The sequence below is a fragment of the Eretmochelys imbricata genome, chromosome 2 (genome assembly GCF_965152235.1).
Source record: "Eretmochelys imbricata isolate rEreImb1 chromosome 2, rEreImb1.hap1, whole genome shotgun sequence".
In the NCBI taxonomy this organism is placed as follows: Eukaryota; Metazoa; Chordata; order Testudines; family Cheloniidae; genus Eretmochelys; species Eretmochelys imbricata.
The window spans coordinates 152,379,399-152,399,333 of NC_135573.1; the positions used below are offsets into that span (position 1 = coordinate 152,379,399).

Sequence of the window (19,935 nt, forward strand, 5' to 3'; positions counted from 1 at the left end):
CAAACATCCCACACAACAAACATATCTTCAATTTGAGCTCATGATGCATTTTTTGGAAGAGATAGGGTTTGCCCAGGGTGATTGTACTAAATGGCCACTGATCCCTGCAGTTGTATAACATCCTGTGTGTTGCTGGGTGGCTGCTGCCCTCCACCTTGGAGGCGTCTCCAGTTCAGCAGTGGATAGTATGCTCCAGGAACAGTATTTGTATCCTCAGCATTTAATTAGTGGCCCCTGCCTTTATTTACAACCTATCCTCCAAAGCCTTCATCAAATACAGAATTATTCATTTCTTCCTAGGCTTTTTAGGGCTCTTGTCACCAGAATATCTGAGTGCCTCACAAACATTAAAGAATTTATCTCCTCTGAGAGATGAGACCATTATTTTTTAAAGACGGAGAAACTAAGACAGTAGTGCAGTACTTCTCAACATATTTTGGTTCACAACCCCCCAAAATAGTTTAAACATACGTATTCCACAGCTCACTAAGTCACAAGATCCTTTGGCCACAAAAGTTTGTAGGATTATTTTTTATCGTGGTAAAAAATGGGTAGTTTTGGGGTGCTGGGTAGGAAACGTTTGGGCTTATGGGGCTGCTGCTAAGAGATAATACAAGGCTCTGGGGATTATGGATCTTGGATAAGGGTATATAGTTAGCTGAGGGAGCAATAGTGTTGGGTGGGGGAACTGGCTTTTGTTTGTGGGGGGACGAGTGCTGGAGTGAGGCAGGAGAGTTGGCTGCTGGTGGAGGTTCTTCTGTCTTTTCTGCCTCACCTTGCTCCACCGGAACAGCATGCAGCTACAGGGCAGAGAACATGCTGCTGCAATGGGTTGCCTGTTCGACCTCATTTTGACTTATTAATGTGAATTGATCACTACGCTAAAAATGTAGTAGTAGCCTAGGTGTAGTGATCACAACCTAATTAAATTTGTTATGTGCAAGAAGAATATAGTCCTGACAGCAATATATGTATTTGCTGCTTTAAAAGGGCCAACTCTTCCCACAGCTGAAAACAATTTATAGACAAAATTATATACATTCTATGTAGATAGCATTGCTCCACTGGAAACAACAGACTTAGATTTCCTTGGCAGACTTCTTGACTCAGAATCTGTCAAAATGGCTATTTATGTCACATTTTGGCCTCTCCAGTTATATTAGTTAGGCACTGTCAACAAATTTAAAAAAAAACACTTGAGAGCATATCCTTTCAAGGGTTATACCCACTTTAGGGGCTTAATCCATTGAAGTCTGAGAGTTTTGTCATTGAATTAAGTGGGAGCAAGATTAAGCCCTTATTTTGTTGAAGGCAAGAGGCATGTATTTTCATTCATTACAAAGCAACTGTGTCCTGTGGTGACACTAAAATATACCTTGCTTTATCTTAATGTTATATTTACTTTCCCAGAATTTTTTTTGCAAGTCCATTCTTAATGCTTAAGTATTATATCACTAGGATACTTACCTGATGTGTTGTCTATTGTTGCTTTGTAACTAGAGAACAATTAAGAAAATAGTAGATGTATGTGTAGATTCCTTCCCCACACCCAATCCAGAATGATTTTTCTCTTGCATAGGTCTCCAACCATGGCTGGTGGATTGTTTGCTGTCAGCAAGAAATATTTTGACTATCTTGGCTCTTATGACACAGGAATGGAAGTATGGGGAGGAGAAAACCTTGAATTCTCATTTAGGGTAAGTGAACCAATCAGCAGTTTTGTTGGAAGGTAAAAACTGGCTTTATCTTACACTTGCTTCTTTACATCTTCTGCACAGGGAGGTAGGCTTAACATAGAGCTCTGTAAATGTGGCAGTATTTGCACAGAGATTTCCAAGAGTTTGTTTACATCATTCTTATGCTCCAGAAATTATACTTACCCCCACAGTGGTCATTTTGGAAGCAAAATGTGCAGAAATGTACTTTTATTCAGAAAGTCAGTGTGAAATTTTGAGAAGTGGGATGATGGCCATCTTTGAAATTTGCCTTTGGTGGACTGTGAAGTAAGGAGAGAGGATGGGAGGAAAGAGAGAAGTTTATAGCTATATTGACCCATACCTGGAACTTCTATAGTGGTTGGAGTGAGAGGGAAGGTGGGAGGAGAGAAAGATACAGCAGCTATTGATAGAGCAGAGGCCAGACCGTGCTCCTTCAAAGCTTTCCCCAGTTTGACTTTAGGAATAGACTGGGGGCATCAACAGCAAACCCCTTGCGAAGATGGTGAAAAGGGATGATCTACATACCTCCATCGCAATAAATTGGGGTCACTACCAAGAGGGCTCTCTTAAAGAGCACCCACAAAGCAGTGTACTGTGCAACAGGATGATGGTTGTGCAGTTCAGAGATGGGAGAACTGCCATGCATGAAGTAGTAGCATCTCACGGGTGAGTGGGTCTGGCTAGTCTCTCCAGGGATAGCATTCGGAGAATAATCAAGGTAGGTGGCTATGCTAGAGTGGGAAGGGTTCTTGGTACAGAAGGAGGGAGGAGATACAGGCCAACACATTTTGATGGCAAAGGGGCTTCTTGTCCTCTACTTTTTCTGTGATTACTGGTACTGCTGCAGTTTTCCAAGTGAGCACTGGCTGTTCATGCTTTAGCCCGTGTGGTCCTCCTCTTGCTAGAGGTGCATTGTTAACTTGTAGTCCAACTTAAGGTCACATTATCAGCTTGTGTGGGCTTCAGAACTGGGTACTTGGGATTTTATTGTTTTTGCTCATCACCAGAAAAGACTTCTGGCAATATTGATATCTCTGTGGTAAATCACTCTTTTTTGTTGCACAGCTTGTCTCAGAATTGATTACTCATGGGTTAATGCCCGCCGCCTGTGGAATCTGGAGGTGGTCCATTATTGTTGCTGGAGCCTCCAGAACTAAGCTCCACCCTTCAGTTTAGGCCACCAGATATTCTGCTTCTGGTGATGGAACAAGTTGGTGGTGCAGTTTCTCCTATTTTCTTTGAAAACCTTTTTATTTTTATTCATTTTTGTGCAGTGGTGACTTAGTCTTCCTCTTCGGTTTTCTCCACCCCTAGATTAGGTTTCAACCACCTGGATGTGTCACTGCAGCACCCTCCTGCCAGCCTCCTCTGGCCCCACTCAGGCATGGCTGAGCTGTCCTGCAAACACCTGGCTTAAATCTAATGTGAGGGAGCACTTACAGGCTCTGCCAGGGGTGAAATATGCCCTGCCTGTTCCCAGGGCCAGGGGCTCGGAGTCAGACTGGCATGCTAGGTCCCCACCCTGCTCTGTGAAGTCATGACTTCAAAGCACAAATGCCCACTTGGGGTTTCTGAGCTTTCGGAAAAGAACCTAAGGACAAAGAGAAAGCTATCTGGCCAGCTTAGTGGGCAAGTCCTACAAAAGAGCTGGGCTGGAGGTGGAAAAACCCTGATCCAGATACTGAAGAGGGTCCTCCGCTCCTTGGGGAAAGTAGCAGGGCTCCTACCCAGCTCCCCTTCCTCCCACTACGAATTGGGGGAGTTTCATGACACTCAGGGTAAGTGCTGCAAACCCTGGAGATTCCCAAAAGGCAAAAGCAAATGTGTCCTTCGCAAGGCAATAATAAATATTGTTGCAGTGATAATCAGGAGTTTAACCCCTTCTTCTTTACCTTCTCCCACTGAGAGTGTGTTTGCTGGGGCTTTTCTCTTACACAGATGCCGTCTCACAAGGCTCTGTACCATGCTCACTGCTCCCCACCCCCTTGCAGCATGTCTGGGCATGTGAAGAAGCCTGTCCCCACTGTACAGCCCTGCTTCAGGCTGCAGCCTACTGGGAATTGTGCCTGGCTGGCTCCCAGCCCAGGGACCCTCACTCTGCTGGGGATGGGCTAAGAGTCAGGCAGCAGTGGAATGGGATTTGTGCCTTGTGATCATCAGCCAGCCCTCGCTCTGCCAGGGACAGGGGGCTCCCTTTCTCCACCTCTCCCCTGCTTCAAGGCTGGCTCTGCACACAGGCCTTATGAGCAGCAGGCAGTCTGTGCCCAGACCAGAGGCACTTGCCAATTCCACTCCCCACAAAGCTGCACCTTCATGGGATTACAGGGAGGCAAGTGAGAATTCCCTTCTCATGATCAGATGATCCTGACTGACTGAAGAAAGCCCTGAGTGGTACTAGGTTGCTCCTACAGCACTTACCGGGGTGCTAACCACCCTGGGGGAGCAGGCAGACAGCCTTTCAGCTCCCACGGACATTTTCACAACTGAGGTATGTGTATCAGTACCCTCCTCTGTTATGTGGTCCCCAGGCCAGGGTGAACATTGTACTACCGTCCTCTTGTAAACAGTCAGGAGAAGAAATACCACATATGCATCACAAAAAAACAAACACCTACTGGAATTTTCCAGCACAGTACACCAGTGTCTTTCAAGTAACTCATTAATACTAATAAAACATTTTCCCTTTCAAGCTTTATTAGATACATGGTTTCCCATTGATGCCTCCTTTGAGGACATCATAAGATCCAAATGGGGACATCTGATTAAACCAAATGTTAAACTAACACATTTGTACATAAACAAAGAAATTTCATACATTTTGGGAGTCTAAAGGTGCGGCAGTAGCTGTACCAGTGAAAGACATAATCACACTATCTGAAGGGGACTTTCTTCCAAAACACCTCATAGACTACAGTAGTGATGGCACACAGCACAGCAATTTCAAAGCCTCAGCAATAGCCTTTCAAACCAAAGGTTTTTCATATATTTAGTAAGGAAAGCCTACTGTGCGGCAAATAAGTGACTCATTGTCTGAAGGAATGATCCTTGCTTGGATTGGGACATCTTGGGTTCTGTCTTGGTTAAGATGTGATTTGTGACAAGCAATGGTTCTAACTTGGCGGTTGCAAGGAAGCCATGTTATACCCACAAATAGCCATTGTTCATCCTAAATGGATATCTTGTGCAAACTTGCAGGTGAGGAGCCATTGGGGGAAAATCAGAGAAACTAGTAGCTGGGCTTGCAAAGAGGCCTCAGCCCTCACTGTCGAAGCCAGCATGGCAATCTATTGTTGGCTACAAACACCAGTGGTATCCAAGAAGGGACTATTACCCTCACAGAGAGAAAAATCTGGAGCAGTGAAGCTTACAAAGCAACCTAGAAAAACTGTCTTCCAACCACCAAAATCCTCATTATGGAAAGACAAAGAGCATTTGCGTACAAGCGTTCACATTTCCTGTACGGGAAGTTTCTTCCTTCTGAGCCACCCTCATAACCTAGAGCTTTAAGTGGCTGGTTGTAGTCACAGCAAGGCACAGGCTGCATGTTATGCACCTATACCCGTGCATGGACAACATGCCAATCAGTACTCTGTCCAGAGAAAAAGACCCATTCTGAAATGAACAGCTGCTGGAAAGGATTCATAGCCACCAGTTCTTCAAAATCCAGAGGAGCTTTTGATCACAATGCAGAGAATTGCTCATCCAGGGCTCAAAACAGACATGGCTCTGGCTGTAATTTTACCACAATGATAAAGATGTGCAAAGATCCAAAATTTCATCACATCAAACATTTTCTGAGGATCCTCAGTAGCCAATTATCTCCAATGGTTGGGATTCCTAGTGCCATGCATCCGCTTTGGCCCCTGAGGGGATTTCTCAAAATGCACCTGCAAAAATTATTTCTGAGGACATAGAATCATGCACTTGATGCAACGTAAAATTAGGAGTCATTCTCAGATCACAGCTGAATGCCTCTTTGTGGGGAGGTAAGGTAAGTACATACAACATGCTGAAAGCCAGCCCAACTTTCACTCTAGACCTTTGCATATTCTCTGTGGCAGCAAGCATACTTGGAAAACAAATTTCCAAAATCTCACAGTATATGTCCTTTTAGTTTATTTCAACACCTCTATCAGGGTGTATCTTTAAAAACAAAAAGAAGAAAAACCCACAAACATATGGATCAGGTTCTGTCTGTGACAGTGACTAGTACCAGCTGCATCAGTAGAAGGTGCAAGAAACCATATATTGAGCAATTATGATAGTTGCAGAGGAAGTCTCCTCCTACTTCCTGGTTGAGATTGGCTTATGATTGGGCATGAGTGTTGATATCCTTTCTGAAACATGTAAAGTAAACATGCCATGCCAATGGAAATAATTCCTGGGTAAAGAAGAATCGGCTGCTTTTCAAGACAGTTTACATAAAGGATACGAAAAGAGGAAAAGGGAGAGTTGTGGTCCTCCTCCTAGTCCAAAGGCCTGGAAGGAACTTTGCACTTGCTAGAGAGTCAAGGACTCCACATTGTACCTGCGGAAAACATAAGAGCTCTTGAAGCAGAGATTCCTTCATTCAGACTGTGAACACTTAGAGCTAACAGCCTGGGTATCAGAAGAGAAGTGTAGGTCAGCATGGATCCTCCATTCTCCCTTGGAAATTCTGGAGTAGGCTTCCAAGGCAGGGGTATGGAATCCCCGTTACTGGAGGCTTTTAAGAACAGATTGGGCAAATACCTGTTAGAGATGGTCTAAGTTTACATGGTCCTGCCTCAGGGCAGGGGGCTGGACTTGACAACCTCTTGAGGTCCTTCCAACTTTATATTTCTATGATTCTGTGGCTAACCTCTCATACAGTTTGGCATCCAGACAGAACTCAACCAGGATATTTCACTCCTTGATCTGGTCAAAATAACATTTCTAGTGTGAGGGGAAACAAAGCTCTTTGGGGGCAGCAGCTGCAGCTGTGTTTGTTTAATACCCATCCTAATGGGGCCCTAACCTCTCATAGCTTATTGTAACACAAGTATTATAATAATCTCAAAGCTCTGGTGATCTCAGCTACACTAGTGTTTTTCCAGGCGGGTTGGTGTGCGTCCTGTAACCAGGCACTGTAGAAACATGAGTACCAGCTATAGTGACATTTTATAGCCAGGCACATCAGATCTTCCATTTGGGTATCAGATGCCAAGTTTAATCATAGTGACAAATTAGACAAGCTTGTGGCTGGTCTTTCTGGTGCCCATTACCTCTGAAAGGCAAGTTTGAGAATTTGTTCCCACATCCCTACAAGAACCACACTGCCTTGAGGAAGGGGTTATCCTTATAGCTCCAGAAATCTTTTTCTTCAAAGTAAGTTCCTCTTTTTCACAATTCCTGGGAAACAGTTCTCCCATCACTGTGTTCTAACACCTGGAAGGTTATGGCATAAATGGACTAGAGCCTAAAGATATATTTCAAGCATATGGAGTACATATGCCAACTGCACCCTGTTCATCTCATTCTGTCCAAAATGCCAAGGCCGATGGCCTCCAGGTTGCTGCAGGCAAGACGTAAAAATTCTGCACCAGTTGGCATGCTACGCATCTGGGAAACAATTCACTGCAGTCCCTTTAGGCACGGAGGGAAAAGTGTCTGAGTCTCCTCTGTGGAAGATTTGCAAAGTAAGTTTCCATTCCTCTGCAGAGGCATCCTTTGGTAAGAAGGGGTTACTGGGTTGGTTCCCACATAATTCCTTAGTTTATACTACTCTTGCTTTATATGGGGAGAACTTCCATTCCTGCCTGTTACTGTACAATAATGATTAAACTCTGCTTATCCTTTCCCTCCTACATCTGGTATTTACTGATCACTACATCCCCTGAGTAATGAACGAGGAGAGAAGCTGTGCAGCCAAATGAGAATTTTCATACCTGATAAGTTTATTTTATGTCTGTCAGCACCTTCTCTCCGAATTCAACCCAACCTGGTAGTCTGGTAAATGAACAGAATATAAATTGAAAATTTTCTCTAAAGGGAGGCTTAGACATATATTGGGTTAAGGTTAATTTAATACATTATACCAAGTTGCCAAACCACTAAGGTAAGGCTGGAGTGTTTCTACAACTGTGGAAGAACTCTTCTCCTGGCCCAGTTTGAGGGTGGAGCTTAGTCCTGAAGCATCCAGTAGCAACAATATTGGATCACCTCCAAATTCCATAGCTGGTGGGGGCATTTACCCATTCGTAATGAATTCAGAGAGATGCTGCTAAGAGAAAGAAAAAGGATCAAGTACAAAATTTCTCATTTTTTCCCCCTCTTACCCTGTGACAATGGATTTATGTAATAGACAGTTTTATGGTGACATCTACTAAAGCAAGGAGGCAGAGAGTTACATTAGTCTCCTGAAGCCTGGAGTGTCTTTCTACAGTTTGCTTTTCCTCCTAACTTTGGAAAAAAGTAATCTTCACTACTGCTCTCTCCTGCCTGATTCTGTAGTGCAGGGACCAAGAAGACAGGATAAAAATGAAGAAGGGGGTTAAAAAGAAAAGGACAGAAGTCTGATGGCTTTGTTTCAAATTGGACGGAGAGGATGGAAGGCAATCTTCCAAACCCTGAGGCCAAGTACCCCACCTTCTCAGTCAGGGCCAGCCATTGTCTGATGTCACAACTCCTTCCTCTGCATAAAGATGGAGTGAGGAAGGTGTCACCTGCAGGCAAAAATTGCATTTTTCACATGGGGAATACAAGAGTTGTCTAGCTGGATGGTTAGAATTGCATGAAGGCAGGGAAACACCAGAGGGCCCTTTGCTAGGTTGTACCTCGAGGGAGCCCCTTTTGAATGAGGTTGGGTTCCTCTCTCATCCCAAGATATCCTTTCCTGGATATTGGTATCTCTGTAGAGCCAGTTTGGAGTTTGAGGTGTGGTCCTCTGGCTGTTTGTCTCAAGGAGGACGTCCTATTCTGGGGAGGCATAAAGCAGTTCAAACAAAAATAGCCCTGCACCCCATAAAATGGTCTAGGCTCACCCTGTGGTTTCCTGCAAGGCAAAATATAAGTAGTCTCTGCGAAGGGGGCCTGGACTCCTAATCCCATGTGTCCAAAGGACCCTGAAGTTCCTAAAAAGGAAAACAAAACAAAAATGGTCCCTCTACTCTTCAGCATCTTCCCTGATAAGCAGCCCCTGCTCTGTGGAGTCTGGGAGCCCTGTGTTCTAGCTCTGCTCATCTCAGATTGCCACCCTGGACTGGACTTGGATCCTCCCTTTTAAGGACCCACTGCTCTCCAGGTGCAACAGGCCTCACAGATGCACCAGGTTGAGGCTGATTGTGTCCAAAGAATGTCTTTAACATCTTCCTGACTGGAGTGCAGGAATCTGCCCACCACAGTCTCCAACAGGCTGAATCTAGAGCAGCAGAAATTCCTGCAGGACCTGAAAGAACAGAAGCAGAAGGGGGATCTCCCAGGGTGGGGCACAGAAGGCAGCTGGGGACAGAAGAAATACCCCTCAGAGAAGGATTTATCAGAATTGGGAGCAGAAGGAGACCTCCAGTTCTGGAACTCATGGCTCTATAGAGGCAGAGAAAGGTAAAGACATGAAGCAGGGCTGCAAGCTTGGATCCCTGCCCTCTTTTGTGATACATCACATGGAGTTGGAGCCAGGGAACAGGGATGCTGCTTTACTCTGCTTTCCCTGCTGCTCAAGGTGCTGAGGAAGATCAGGCAGATAAAGCAATTTTGATTTTGCTGTTTCTGTGGCTGCTCCTAGGTTTTCAGGCCTGAAAATCTAGAAATGAGTCCTCCCATAGCTGGTCCCAAGATCATCTTGGGGATTGGTATTTTACATTGTTTCAGGCTGGCTGTGTGTGAGTTCAGCAGATCAATTTCCTTAAAGAAGGTTTCTCTACTGAGTTGACAGACTGATGAGCAGCAGAAAATTCTCTGCCTTTTGTACTTTTGTATATGGAAGATATTTGTGGCTTGATGTGGCACCCTAAGCATTACTCCTCTGTCTTGCTCATGGCAGAATGTCATGGACTTCTTTCTGTTGGGATTCAAAAAGGAACTCAAAGAACAGTTAAGATTTTCATCAAGTGATTCACCCGTAGGACTTGACCCTCATTTTGCACATTCTGATGGGGGACCCCAGTCAAGCCTTAGGGAAGATTCCTTTGATTTCTTTCCTTTCAGAAGGCTGTCCTTATTGCAGTACCTTCAGCCAGATGAGTGAGTGAATTGAGTGCCCATCATCTCTCCTCCGTATCTCCAACTGGTTTTGGAAAGAGTTTTTTCAGCGTTCTCTAGAATTCATGCCCATGGTGAAAAGTGATTTCCACCTGAACAAACCCATTGTTCTTCTCATCTTGGTCCAAACCGAATATACCTCCTAGGTCAAGAAAATCTGCCTGTGTTGGATGTTAAGACTTGAGAACATGTCTGTCTGTCTGTCTCTTTTCTCGTGCTTTAATTTTCTAAACTTAAGAAAGTATTTCTTTGGTTTTGGGAGTTGCACCAAGGACAAGGGTCCAGCTAAAGACAACATTGCTAGACGGGACCGAAGCTGCATTGTGAGCGTAGAATCATAGAATATCAGGGTTGAAAGGGACCTCAGGAGGTCATCTAGTCCAACCCCCTCCTCAAAGCAGGACCAATCCACAACTAAATCATCCCAGACAGGGCTTTGTCAAGCCTGACCTTAAAAAATTCTAAAGGAAAATGATTCCAGCACCTCCCTAGGTAACCCATTCCAGTGCTTTACCACCCTTCTGATGAAAAAGTTTTTCCTAACATCCAACCTAAACCTCCCCCACTGCAACTTGAGACCATTGCTCCTTGTTCTGTCATCTGGTACCACTGAGAACAGTCTGGATCCATCCACTTTGAAACCCACTTTCAGATAGTTGAAAGCAGCTATCAAATCCCCCCCCTCATTCTTCTCTTCTGCAGACTAAACAATCCCAGTTACCTCAGCCTCTCCTCATAAGTCATGTGCTCCAGCCCCCTAATAATTTTTGTTGCTCTCCATTGGACTCTTTCCAATTTTTCCACATCCTTCTTGTAATTCAGGGCCCAAAACTGGACACAGTACTCCAGATGAGGCCTCACCAATGTTGAATAGAGGGGAATGATCACGTCCCTTGATCTGCTGGCAACGTACCTTGATCTGCTGGCAGATCGTGTTGATAAGTCTTGTGCAGAGCTTGACAGATGCCATTTGGCTAGAGGAATCTCCACTTCATAATCAGTGAGCACTGAGGCATAAGTTTTCAAGGTGTGTAAGACAAGTGACCTGTTATCTCCTTACTCCTTTTACATGTCATTATCAACTGGACCTCTCCGCTCTCTGAAAGCCTCCTTTGGCAACAAGTCTTGCTAGTGGCACTAAAAAGTAAACTCACCTCCTGGTGTTTAGTACTTGCTATATTCACTTTCTGTCCCTTAATGCACTGTCAAAGGATGGGAGAAAAGAGAGAGATTTGAGAAGGTAAAATTACTTATAGGTAATTTTATCATAGTCTCATTTTCTCCTCTCCTGAATTCCACCTTCCATCTTGCTGTGTGGTATGCCACTGTGAGCTTGTTTTATTATTTATCTAGTGTACTGCTTGTCTTGTTTCTCCCACTGGAGGGAAGAGTCTAGATGAGGCGTATATCATCCAGGACAAAGTTTCAGAATGCTTTGCCTCTCTGCTTCCCAATAGGTGGCATCATAACATTGCCTATCCCTTAATCCACTAATGAAAAATGGGAGAAGAGACAACAACAAACAGATTAGCCAGAAAGTGATTTTCCCCTCTCCTTTGTTTAATATATTTGATAGTTTCCCTCATAATATAAAAATCCATTTTTAATGAAAAATGTTTACTGTATAGATGATTTTTTTACATATGGTCAAAGTGAAGGAAAAACGTCTGTCATTCTAGTGTTTTTAGTGGAAAATTCCAGTGCTTTCTAACTGAAAGCCTTGTGCTAACCAGAACTAGAACAGACAGACAGACACATACATACCATATTATAGTGAAATTTTTCAGCTGAAACTTTTTTTGGCAAAAAATGCACATTTGGCAATACCAAAATATTTTTCAAATTCATGTCAGTTTCACTGAATTGTACATGTCAAAGGAAAAAGCAAACAAAATTCTTGAAAGTTGAAGTGGTTTGTTTTGATCTGATTTTTTTTTATTCAAAATGACTTTTTGTTTTTTTAATAATTTCCTTCCTTTTTATTTAAAAAATCATAAAAATCAAAAATTACAGTTCAAGTCAAATGTAGCATTTTGTTTAACCAAAATATGTCTTTTAAAATGTTTTGAAAGTGCCTACAAACCAAAAAATCAATGCGCACAGCTCTACATTAGCTATACATTATGTATTAAGTACTCTTATGTTCTGCTGGATGGATGTGGTTTGGTGGGAAAGGAGAACTTTCTCCAGTTCTACCCATTAATACCACATTTACCATTTAGTATCTGGGGGTTTTTTATGCTGAATTCTTTACTTAGTTTTTACAGTTGTTCATTTTGTATCTCAGTTTATATAGAGATCAAAATATGTCTTCAGTATTAAAGAAATAAAAATCTGGCAGTGTAATGTAAGTGTAATCTCTTTAAAAGGGTGACCGATTTTGTACAATTATGCCTTAATGAAGAAGATAGAATTGAATGGTACTACTTAGTAACTTTAGGGTTTCTTTTTAGGGACATTTAAAATTACAACTGTAGAGGGGATTTCTGTCATTTTAAAAGCTGTTATGATGGAATACTTTTCTCAGTGATTTTGAGGAGAGACTTTGCCGTCTTTTGAGGAGTGGGGGATGGCATTTAGGATCCAATGGAATGGGACTTCCTCAGAGAAGGACAGAAGGAAGTTCCACTCTCCTATGTACTTTGTTTGATTCAGTAGAATCCATTGGGTCCATTGCTTGTAATCTTATTGTATAATATTTTAGTGGTACACATTAATACATAGATGTAGGCAGTTGCAGGACTGAGCCTTTAGAGGCCACTTTGTTTCATTTGTTGTCAACTTATCACAGTTAAACATGTACCCCACAGTACCCAGGTGCCTGTCTATTAAAAAGTTTGGTCAAAACACAAATGATAACAAATACTACTTTCCTTAGTGAAATAGTGGAACAAGAATGTTTAAGTTTCTAATAAAAAGAAAAGGAGGAATTGTGGCACCTTAGAGACTAACACGGCTGCTACTCTGAAACCTAATTTCTAATATAAATATACTTGTTGAAAAAATGTCAAACAGACTCTGATTAAAAACAATATTGGACATAGAGAGTACCGTAAAAGTAATAACATACAGAGAATAATATTTCAAAATATTTACTCCATGGGGGAGAAGATGAAACTTAAACAGTTAAGCCAAAAGACTTTGGAGTGAAATTGGACAGCAAATTTGATGAGAATTTTCAGTGCAAAAGCTTTCTTTGCGTCAAGTGATAAAAAATTAAATATGTTTTTTTTTTAATCTGGAATTATGGCTGATTCCAAGTACTCTCCAAATATTGTCCAACATTTGTCTGTCCTTAATGAATGCAATTTGATCTGGGTTTATATAAATGGAGGCAACGGACTCCAGTTGACTGGCTAGTATTTTTGCTAAAATATTTGTCATTTTTCAGTAGTGATATGGGTCTGTGAGAGTGGCATAAGGGAAGGTCTTTTCCAACTTTAGGGAAAACAACATATAGGAAAAAGGAAAATAGAGCAAAACTAGAGAAATAGTTCAAAAAGATGGGAGTTTATTGTTACCGAAAATTAATTCACCAGTTACGTATCCAGAAAAATAGACAGAGAACAAATAAATACTTAGATATTTGGCTATTTGTTCAATAGTAAGAGAAAGTACATTGTCCTGCAAAAAAAAAAAAGAGATACCTATCACACCTATCCAATATTTTTAATATTATTTTTTGATGGGAAAGCCTGGTTTGATAAATATGTGTAATCAGAAGTTTCACCCAGTTTGATAAAATCACCAGAAACAATATGTCCTGTGTAGTATAAACAGACTCACTCTGGAATATGGTAACCCCTGGTTAAATAGAGAGATCTGACAGCTTGTATTAATGTAGAACGTTTCTCTAAACGAAAGCTCAGTGTTGTAATGATTATAATTTTGTCTCTATTGTTTACATAATGATGATTTGTAAACCTGTTAAAACTTCCTAAATAAAATTCAGTGTTCCTGGTAAGGTAGTTCGGAAGACAACTTATAACAGGAAGATGTTTTTCCACATAATATCCCCCATTGGATATTCTTATACTGAGCTTTCCAAAACTGAAAGCCCCACTTCCTGAAATAAAGAACAGGAGTACTTGTGGCATCTTAGAGACTAACAAATTTATTAGAGTATAAGCTTCCTGAAATGTAGTTACTGGCATTTGCCACCTTTAAATATAGTTTTAAAGCTCTCAATACATGAGCGAGCCTAATGGCTTGTGTGCACAGCCACATGCTGCCGACTACAGGGGTGTGAGTTGCAGTGTGCACTAAACTGGACTATGTTAATGCTGACTAACCCTTTAGTTTGTGCTAGGGCAGGTCTACACAGGACAGTTACAAAACAACTCTTTACTATGCGCTGGAACTCACACCCCCATAGCCCGCACCATGGGGCTGTGCAGACAAGCCCTGATATGGTGTGCCTTTACAGTGCAAATTTTTAGGCATCTTTCTCCCTTTTACTCACCAGTTGACATATACTGAGCCTTAGAACCTTCCCAGTTATGCTTAAAAGAACACCAGCCATGCCTTCTCTATTACTCTATTAACCCTGTGGAAAATGAAGAACAAAAACAAATAGAATTAAAACCTGAGGACACGCTATCCCTAATTCTCCTTCTAGAACTGCATGAGTAATGTTTCTTTTCACTAAATTGTATTTGTAATTCCAGAATGAATGAAAGACTAAATCATTCTTGTGAATTGTTTTCTCAGATGATGGATGCACAGAAGTTAAATAATTACAAATGGGTAGCAAGTGCTTTTTGAACAATTGCATCCTGTTCCCCAGTTATCAGGCTCCAGTTGTTCTACTTCACAGTCTGGTGCTGACAAAGCAGTTATCTTTTTCTGCTAAGTTAGTACTGCTGGGGAAGCCTGACTGAAAGGGACCTTTAGGGTATCAGCAATGCTGGGAGGGGCTGGGTGGGTCTTTCAGTGTCTGATTTCTCTTTGATAGAGCAAAAGAGACTTCCTTAATCCCCAAGAGATTGCTGTGCTCTAGTTCATATTCCTGGACTAGCTCCTGCTACTGCTGAATACAGGTCAACTGAGTAAAAATGGGCCTGCTCTTCTCTCTAGTGCCTACCAGAACCATATTCTCATCCAAATGAACAAATATTTTCATTGCTTCCCTGCTACTTCCCAACCGCTATGTCCCCTTATACCGCTTATAACAGTGGATTAAAAATATATCTGATATAACGGAGCTCACAGGACAACCCTACCTCACCTTTGAGCATATCCTAATAGCTTCCTCCTGCTCTTCATTCAAAGAGGGCTACCTGCTTGCATAATAACTAAAACAAAACAATAAATTGGCTCACTGAAATATATTTTGCAAAAGGCATCTACAGATAGTCCAGGTTAACCGTTATTGAAAGCCTTAACTTGTTCCAGTGCACTGACAGAACTTTCCTGTCCTCCCCTCTGACTAACTTCAGAAACCTTTATAAAAAAGAAAAGGAGTACTTGTGGCACCTTAGAGACTAACACATTTATTTGAGCATAGCTCACGAAAGCTTATGTTCAAATAAATTTGTTAGTCTCTAAGGTGCCACAAGTACTCCTTTTCTTTTTGCGGATACAGACTAACACGGCTGCTACTCAGAAACCTTTATGAGGCTGCAAAGAATGTCTGCCACATGGTACCTCTGCACAACACTGAATTCAGAAGCATGCAGTAATTTTTTCAGCAGTACTTCCCAACCACGATACCAAAATTTGTAGCCAGTGTCTTATGATTGGCATTCAGTAATGCAGTGGGTCTCCAGTTCTGAATATTTCTGAAGTCACCATTAACAAGAGCACTCAGGGGACAGTATAAAGTGCACCAAAGTGCAAAAGCTTTAGAACTGCAGGCTGGGGAGGCAAGAGTTAACAAACACAGCTCAGAGATGACTTGGGCTCATTAGCCTCAGTGAAAGCCAGCCAAGAGCATTTCTAAGTGAGAGAGCTGCAGCCAGAAAGGGACTGCTCAGACTAGGGAAATGAGTGTGTGGCCAGAGTGGGAAAGTTTTGTTCCTTACATGGGAAGTGATGCTAAGAGCTTGGCCAAAATTTCCCCAAGAGACGGACTATAATGATGAAGATCTGCTCAATCTACTGAAAACAGTAGATTGTGAATGCCAGTAAAAATGAGGTAGGATTAGAGTCTAAAATAGGGAAAGAACAAGTCAAAAATTACTTAGACAGGTTAGATGTCTTCAAATCACCAGGGCCTGATGAAATGCATCCTAGAATACTCAAGGAGCTGACTGACAAGATATCTGAGCCATTAGCAATTATCTTTGAAAAGTCATGGAAGACTGGAAACCTCCCAGAAGACTGGAAAAGGGCAAATATAGTGCCCATCTATAAAGAGGGAAATAAGGATAACCCTGGGAATTACAGACCAGTCAGCTTTTCTGTACGCAGAAAGATAATGGAGCAAATAATTAAGCAATCAATTTGCAATCAGCTAGAGGATAATAAGGTGATAAGAAACAGTCAGCATGGATTTGTCAAGAACAAATTGTGTCAAACCAACCTGATAGCTTTCTTTGACAGTGTAACAAGCCTTGTGGAGGGGGGAAGTGGTAGATGTGGTATATCTTGACTTTAGTAAGGCTTTCGATACTGTCTCACATGACCTTCTCATAAACAAACTAGGGAAATACAACCTAGATGGAGCTACCATAAGGTGGGTGCATAGCTGGTTGGAAAATCGTTCCCAGAGAATAGTTATCAGTGGTTCACAGTCATGTTGGAAGGGCATAATGAGTGGGGTCCCACAGGGATAGGTTCTGGGTTCAGTTCAATATCTTCATCAATGATTTAGATAATGGCATAGAGAGTACACTTTAAAAGTTTGTGGATGATACCAAGCTGGGAGGGGTTGCAAGTGCTTTGGAGGATAGGATTACAATTCAAAATGATCTGGACAAACTGGAGAAATGGTCTGAAGTAAATAGGATGAATTCAATAAGGACAAATGCAAAGTACTCCACTTAGGAAGGAACAATCAGTTGCACAAATACAAAATGGGAAATGACTGCCTAGGAAGGAGTACTGTGGAAAGGGATGTGGGGGTCATAGTGGATTACAAGCTAAATATGAGTCAACAGTGTAACACTGTTGCAAAAAAAGCAAACATCATTCTGGGATGTATTAGCGGGAGTATTGTAAGCAAGAGACGAGAAGTAATTCTTCTGCTCTACTCCACACTGATTAGGCCTCGTCTGGAGTATTGTGTCCAGTTCTGGGCACCACACTGCAGGAAAGATGTGGACAAATTGGAGAAAGTCCAGAGAAGAGCAACAAAAATGATTAAAGGTCTAGAAAACATGACCTATTAGGGAAGACTGAAAAAATTGGGTTTGTTTAGTCTGGAGAAGAGAAGACTGAGAGGGGATATAACAGTTTTGAAGTATATAAAAGGTTGTTACAAGGAGGAAGGAGAAAAATTGTTCCTCTTAACCTCTGAGGATAGGACAAGAAGCAATGAGCTTAAATTGCAGCAAGCGAGATTTAGGTTGGACATTAGGAAAATCTTCATAACTGTCAGAGTGGTTAAGCACTGGAATAAATTGCCTAGGGAGGTTGTGAAATCGCCATCATTGGTGATTTTTAAGAGCAGGTTAGACAAACACCTGTCAGGAATGGTCTAGATAATACTTAGTCCTGCCTTGAGTGTAGGGGACTGGACTAGATGACCTCTCGAGGTCCCTTCCAGTTCTATGATTCTTGGTTCCATGAGTGAGTGCCACTTTGAAGAATCCAAACACCTGACCTGTGGAGCCAGAAAGTGGATGAGAGCAGAGCCCGGGGCAGCTGAGCCCTACCAATGGGAAACCAATCCTGCAGCGCTCAGCATGCCATACAAGTTCTCCCCATGAATAGCAGGTGAGGCTTGATCTGCTCTAGCAGTAGATGCAGAGTTTCATCTTCTCCCCATACAGGCCACCAAAATACAGTTAAAAGATTATTTTGATTTTACTTTGCACGCCACAGCCAGCACTACATCTTTGGGTGCTTTTTAACGGTCTTGGGTCCAATTTTCTGTTCTGATAGCATGTGGGGTGTAATTGCCATCAGCTTCAGGTTGAAGTTGTGGCTCTTTTTTTGTGGGGGCAGAGTCTCTGGTCCATCTGAGGTCAGGTTAGGAAGGCTGGATGGGAAGTGCAGTCCCACAAAATCTCCCCCTCCCCCACCCTAATGGCAGGAACCAGCAAAATCAAATTTAGGACTGCCAGTGGACCTAGGAAAAATCAGGAAGCATCATGGCCTGAAGTTCTAAAGGGTTCATACTAATTAATTGGGACAAAAAATAAAAGTTTAGAATAAGACAGTAAAATACCGGCAGAAGCAAAGACAAAGACCAACCAAGTTGAGCAGAGACCCTTCACTCTGGATTTTATACTTGCTCTATGGAATAATGCTAGATGGTTCACAGCATTTTGAATTGAATTTTCCCAGGAGCTCTTCTAACTTAAACAGTCTCAGCTCATAAACAAGAAAAACATATCCATAAGTTTCCAGTTGTTGAAACAAAGTTTAGACAAGGTTCCTGCATGCTGTGTAGACCTTAGCATGACTTTGGCTAAATGGTTTTAGGTCTTTTCCAAAGGTTGTTTTGATGTTAACCTCTAGCACTCTAACCTTAGATCTGTTAGTTTTTCCTGGAGATAGGCCACACCAGCTGTTCATCTTGGCCACTGTCAGAACAGGTGGCTTCCTCCCTGCTTCTAGCAGATGCTGCTTCTCCCTCTGCTGAAGGCTGTCTGCAGACTCTGGCAGACATCACTTCTTCACAACCAGGAGGGCTAGAAATATATTTAAATGAAAGTGTAGGTTCACATGTTTAAGAGCTAGGGTCGTAGGCACTTCCCTATTGTATATATTACTTACACCCTGGGAGAGAGCTGGATTATCTGAACCCCAGAGAGGAGGAAGGAAGCCCGAGTTGCCCAGTGCAGCTCAGCATAGCACACGTGATCATGCTTTAAACATCTGTAGTATCTCATCTTTGCGAACCAAAACTCCAGTGAAAGTACCATGGTGTCCCTGACTCCATCGTTATCTTACTGATTCTCCCATTGACGTGCTTTGACACCTTTGTTTATTTACCTGTAAATTGAGGATCATATTTGCCTCCCTCCTGAGATTATGATATTTATAGTTTATAAGGTGCATTTGAGATTTTGGGAAAAGTGCTATAAATACGATGTATTGTAAAGTATTATTATTCTGCCTATCCTACTGTTTACGTGGTTTCAGATTGACAACGTATAACGTACATTCTTTGTTTAGATCTGGCAGTGCGGAGGAAGTCTTGAGATCCACCCATGTTCTCATGTAGGTCACGTTTTCCCCAAACAAGCTCCCTACTCACGCGCCAAGGCCCTGGCTAACAGTGTACGTGCAGCAGAAGTTTGGATGGATGAATACAAAGAGCTTTATTACCACCGAAATCCACATGCACGTATGGTGAGTTTGACATCTATTGCGTTTAGAACTAAACTTGTATTTCTTTTCAATTTAACAGAAAAATTATTTATGGTGGTTTTGTTTTTTGTTTATTTTTAGTAGCTAAATTCAGGTTTTTTGCAAATTAATGTCTTTCACTGACATAAAAATGAACATTATCGACAGGGTTAATTTTTAATATCTCTTGGAAAACTGGGGAAACTCCAGAGGACTGGAAGAAAGCAATAGTTGTGCCTGTATTTAAAAAGGGTAAGCTGCATGACCCAGGTAATGACAGGCTGGTTAGCTTGACATTGATGCATATTGGAATAATGCAACAGCTGATACAGGACTCTGTCAGTACAGGATAGAAATACAATTAATGCTTCCAACTAGTTTAATGGAAGTTAGGTCTTATCTAACCAACTTGGCAATGTTCTTCAACAAGATTACAAGTCTGGCTGATAAAGGTAGCTGTTCTATACAGTGTTTTTGTAGCTGTGTTGGTCCCAGGATATTAGAGAGACAAGGTGGGTGAGATAATATCTTTTATTGGACT

The 19,935-nt window shown here is 42.0% G+C and overlaps 1 protein-coding gene across 1 annotated transcript in view; it reads left to right on the plus strand.

Annotated features, from left to right (window-relative positions):
- Nucleotides 1-19,935, plus strand: part of GALNT12 (polypeptide N-acetylgalactosaminyltransferase 12) — an 84,151-nt gene that overhangs the window by 30,952 nt on the left and 33,264 nt on the right. The window contains exons 5-6 of the mRNA XM_077809184.1: nucleotides 1,580-1,697; nucleotides 19,221-19,397. Of these exons, the coding sequence (XP_077665310.1) occupies nucleotides 1,580-1,697; nucleotides 19,221-19,397 (295 nt within the window). The remainder of the gene's footprint in view (nucleotides 1-1,579; nucleotides 1,698-19,220; nucleotides 19,398-19,935) is intronic.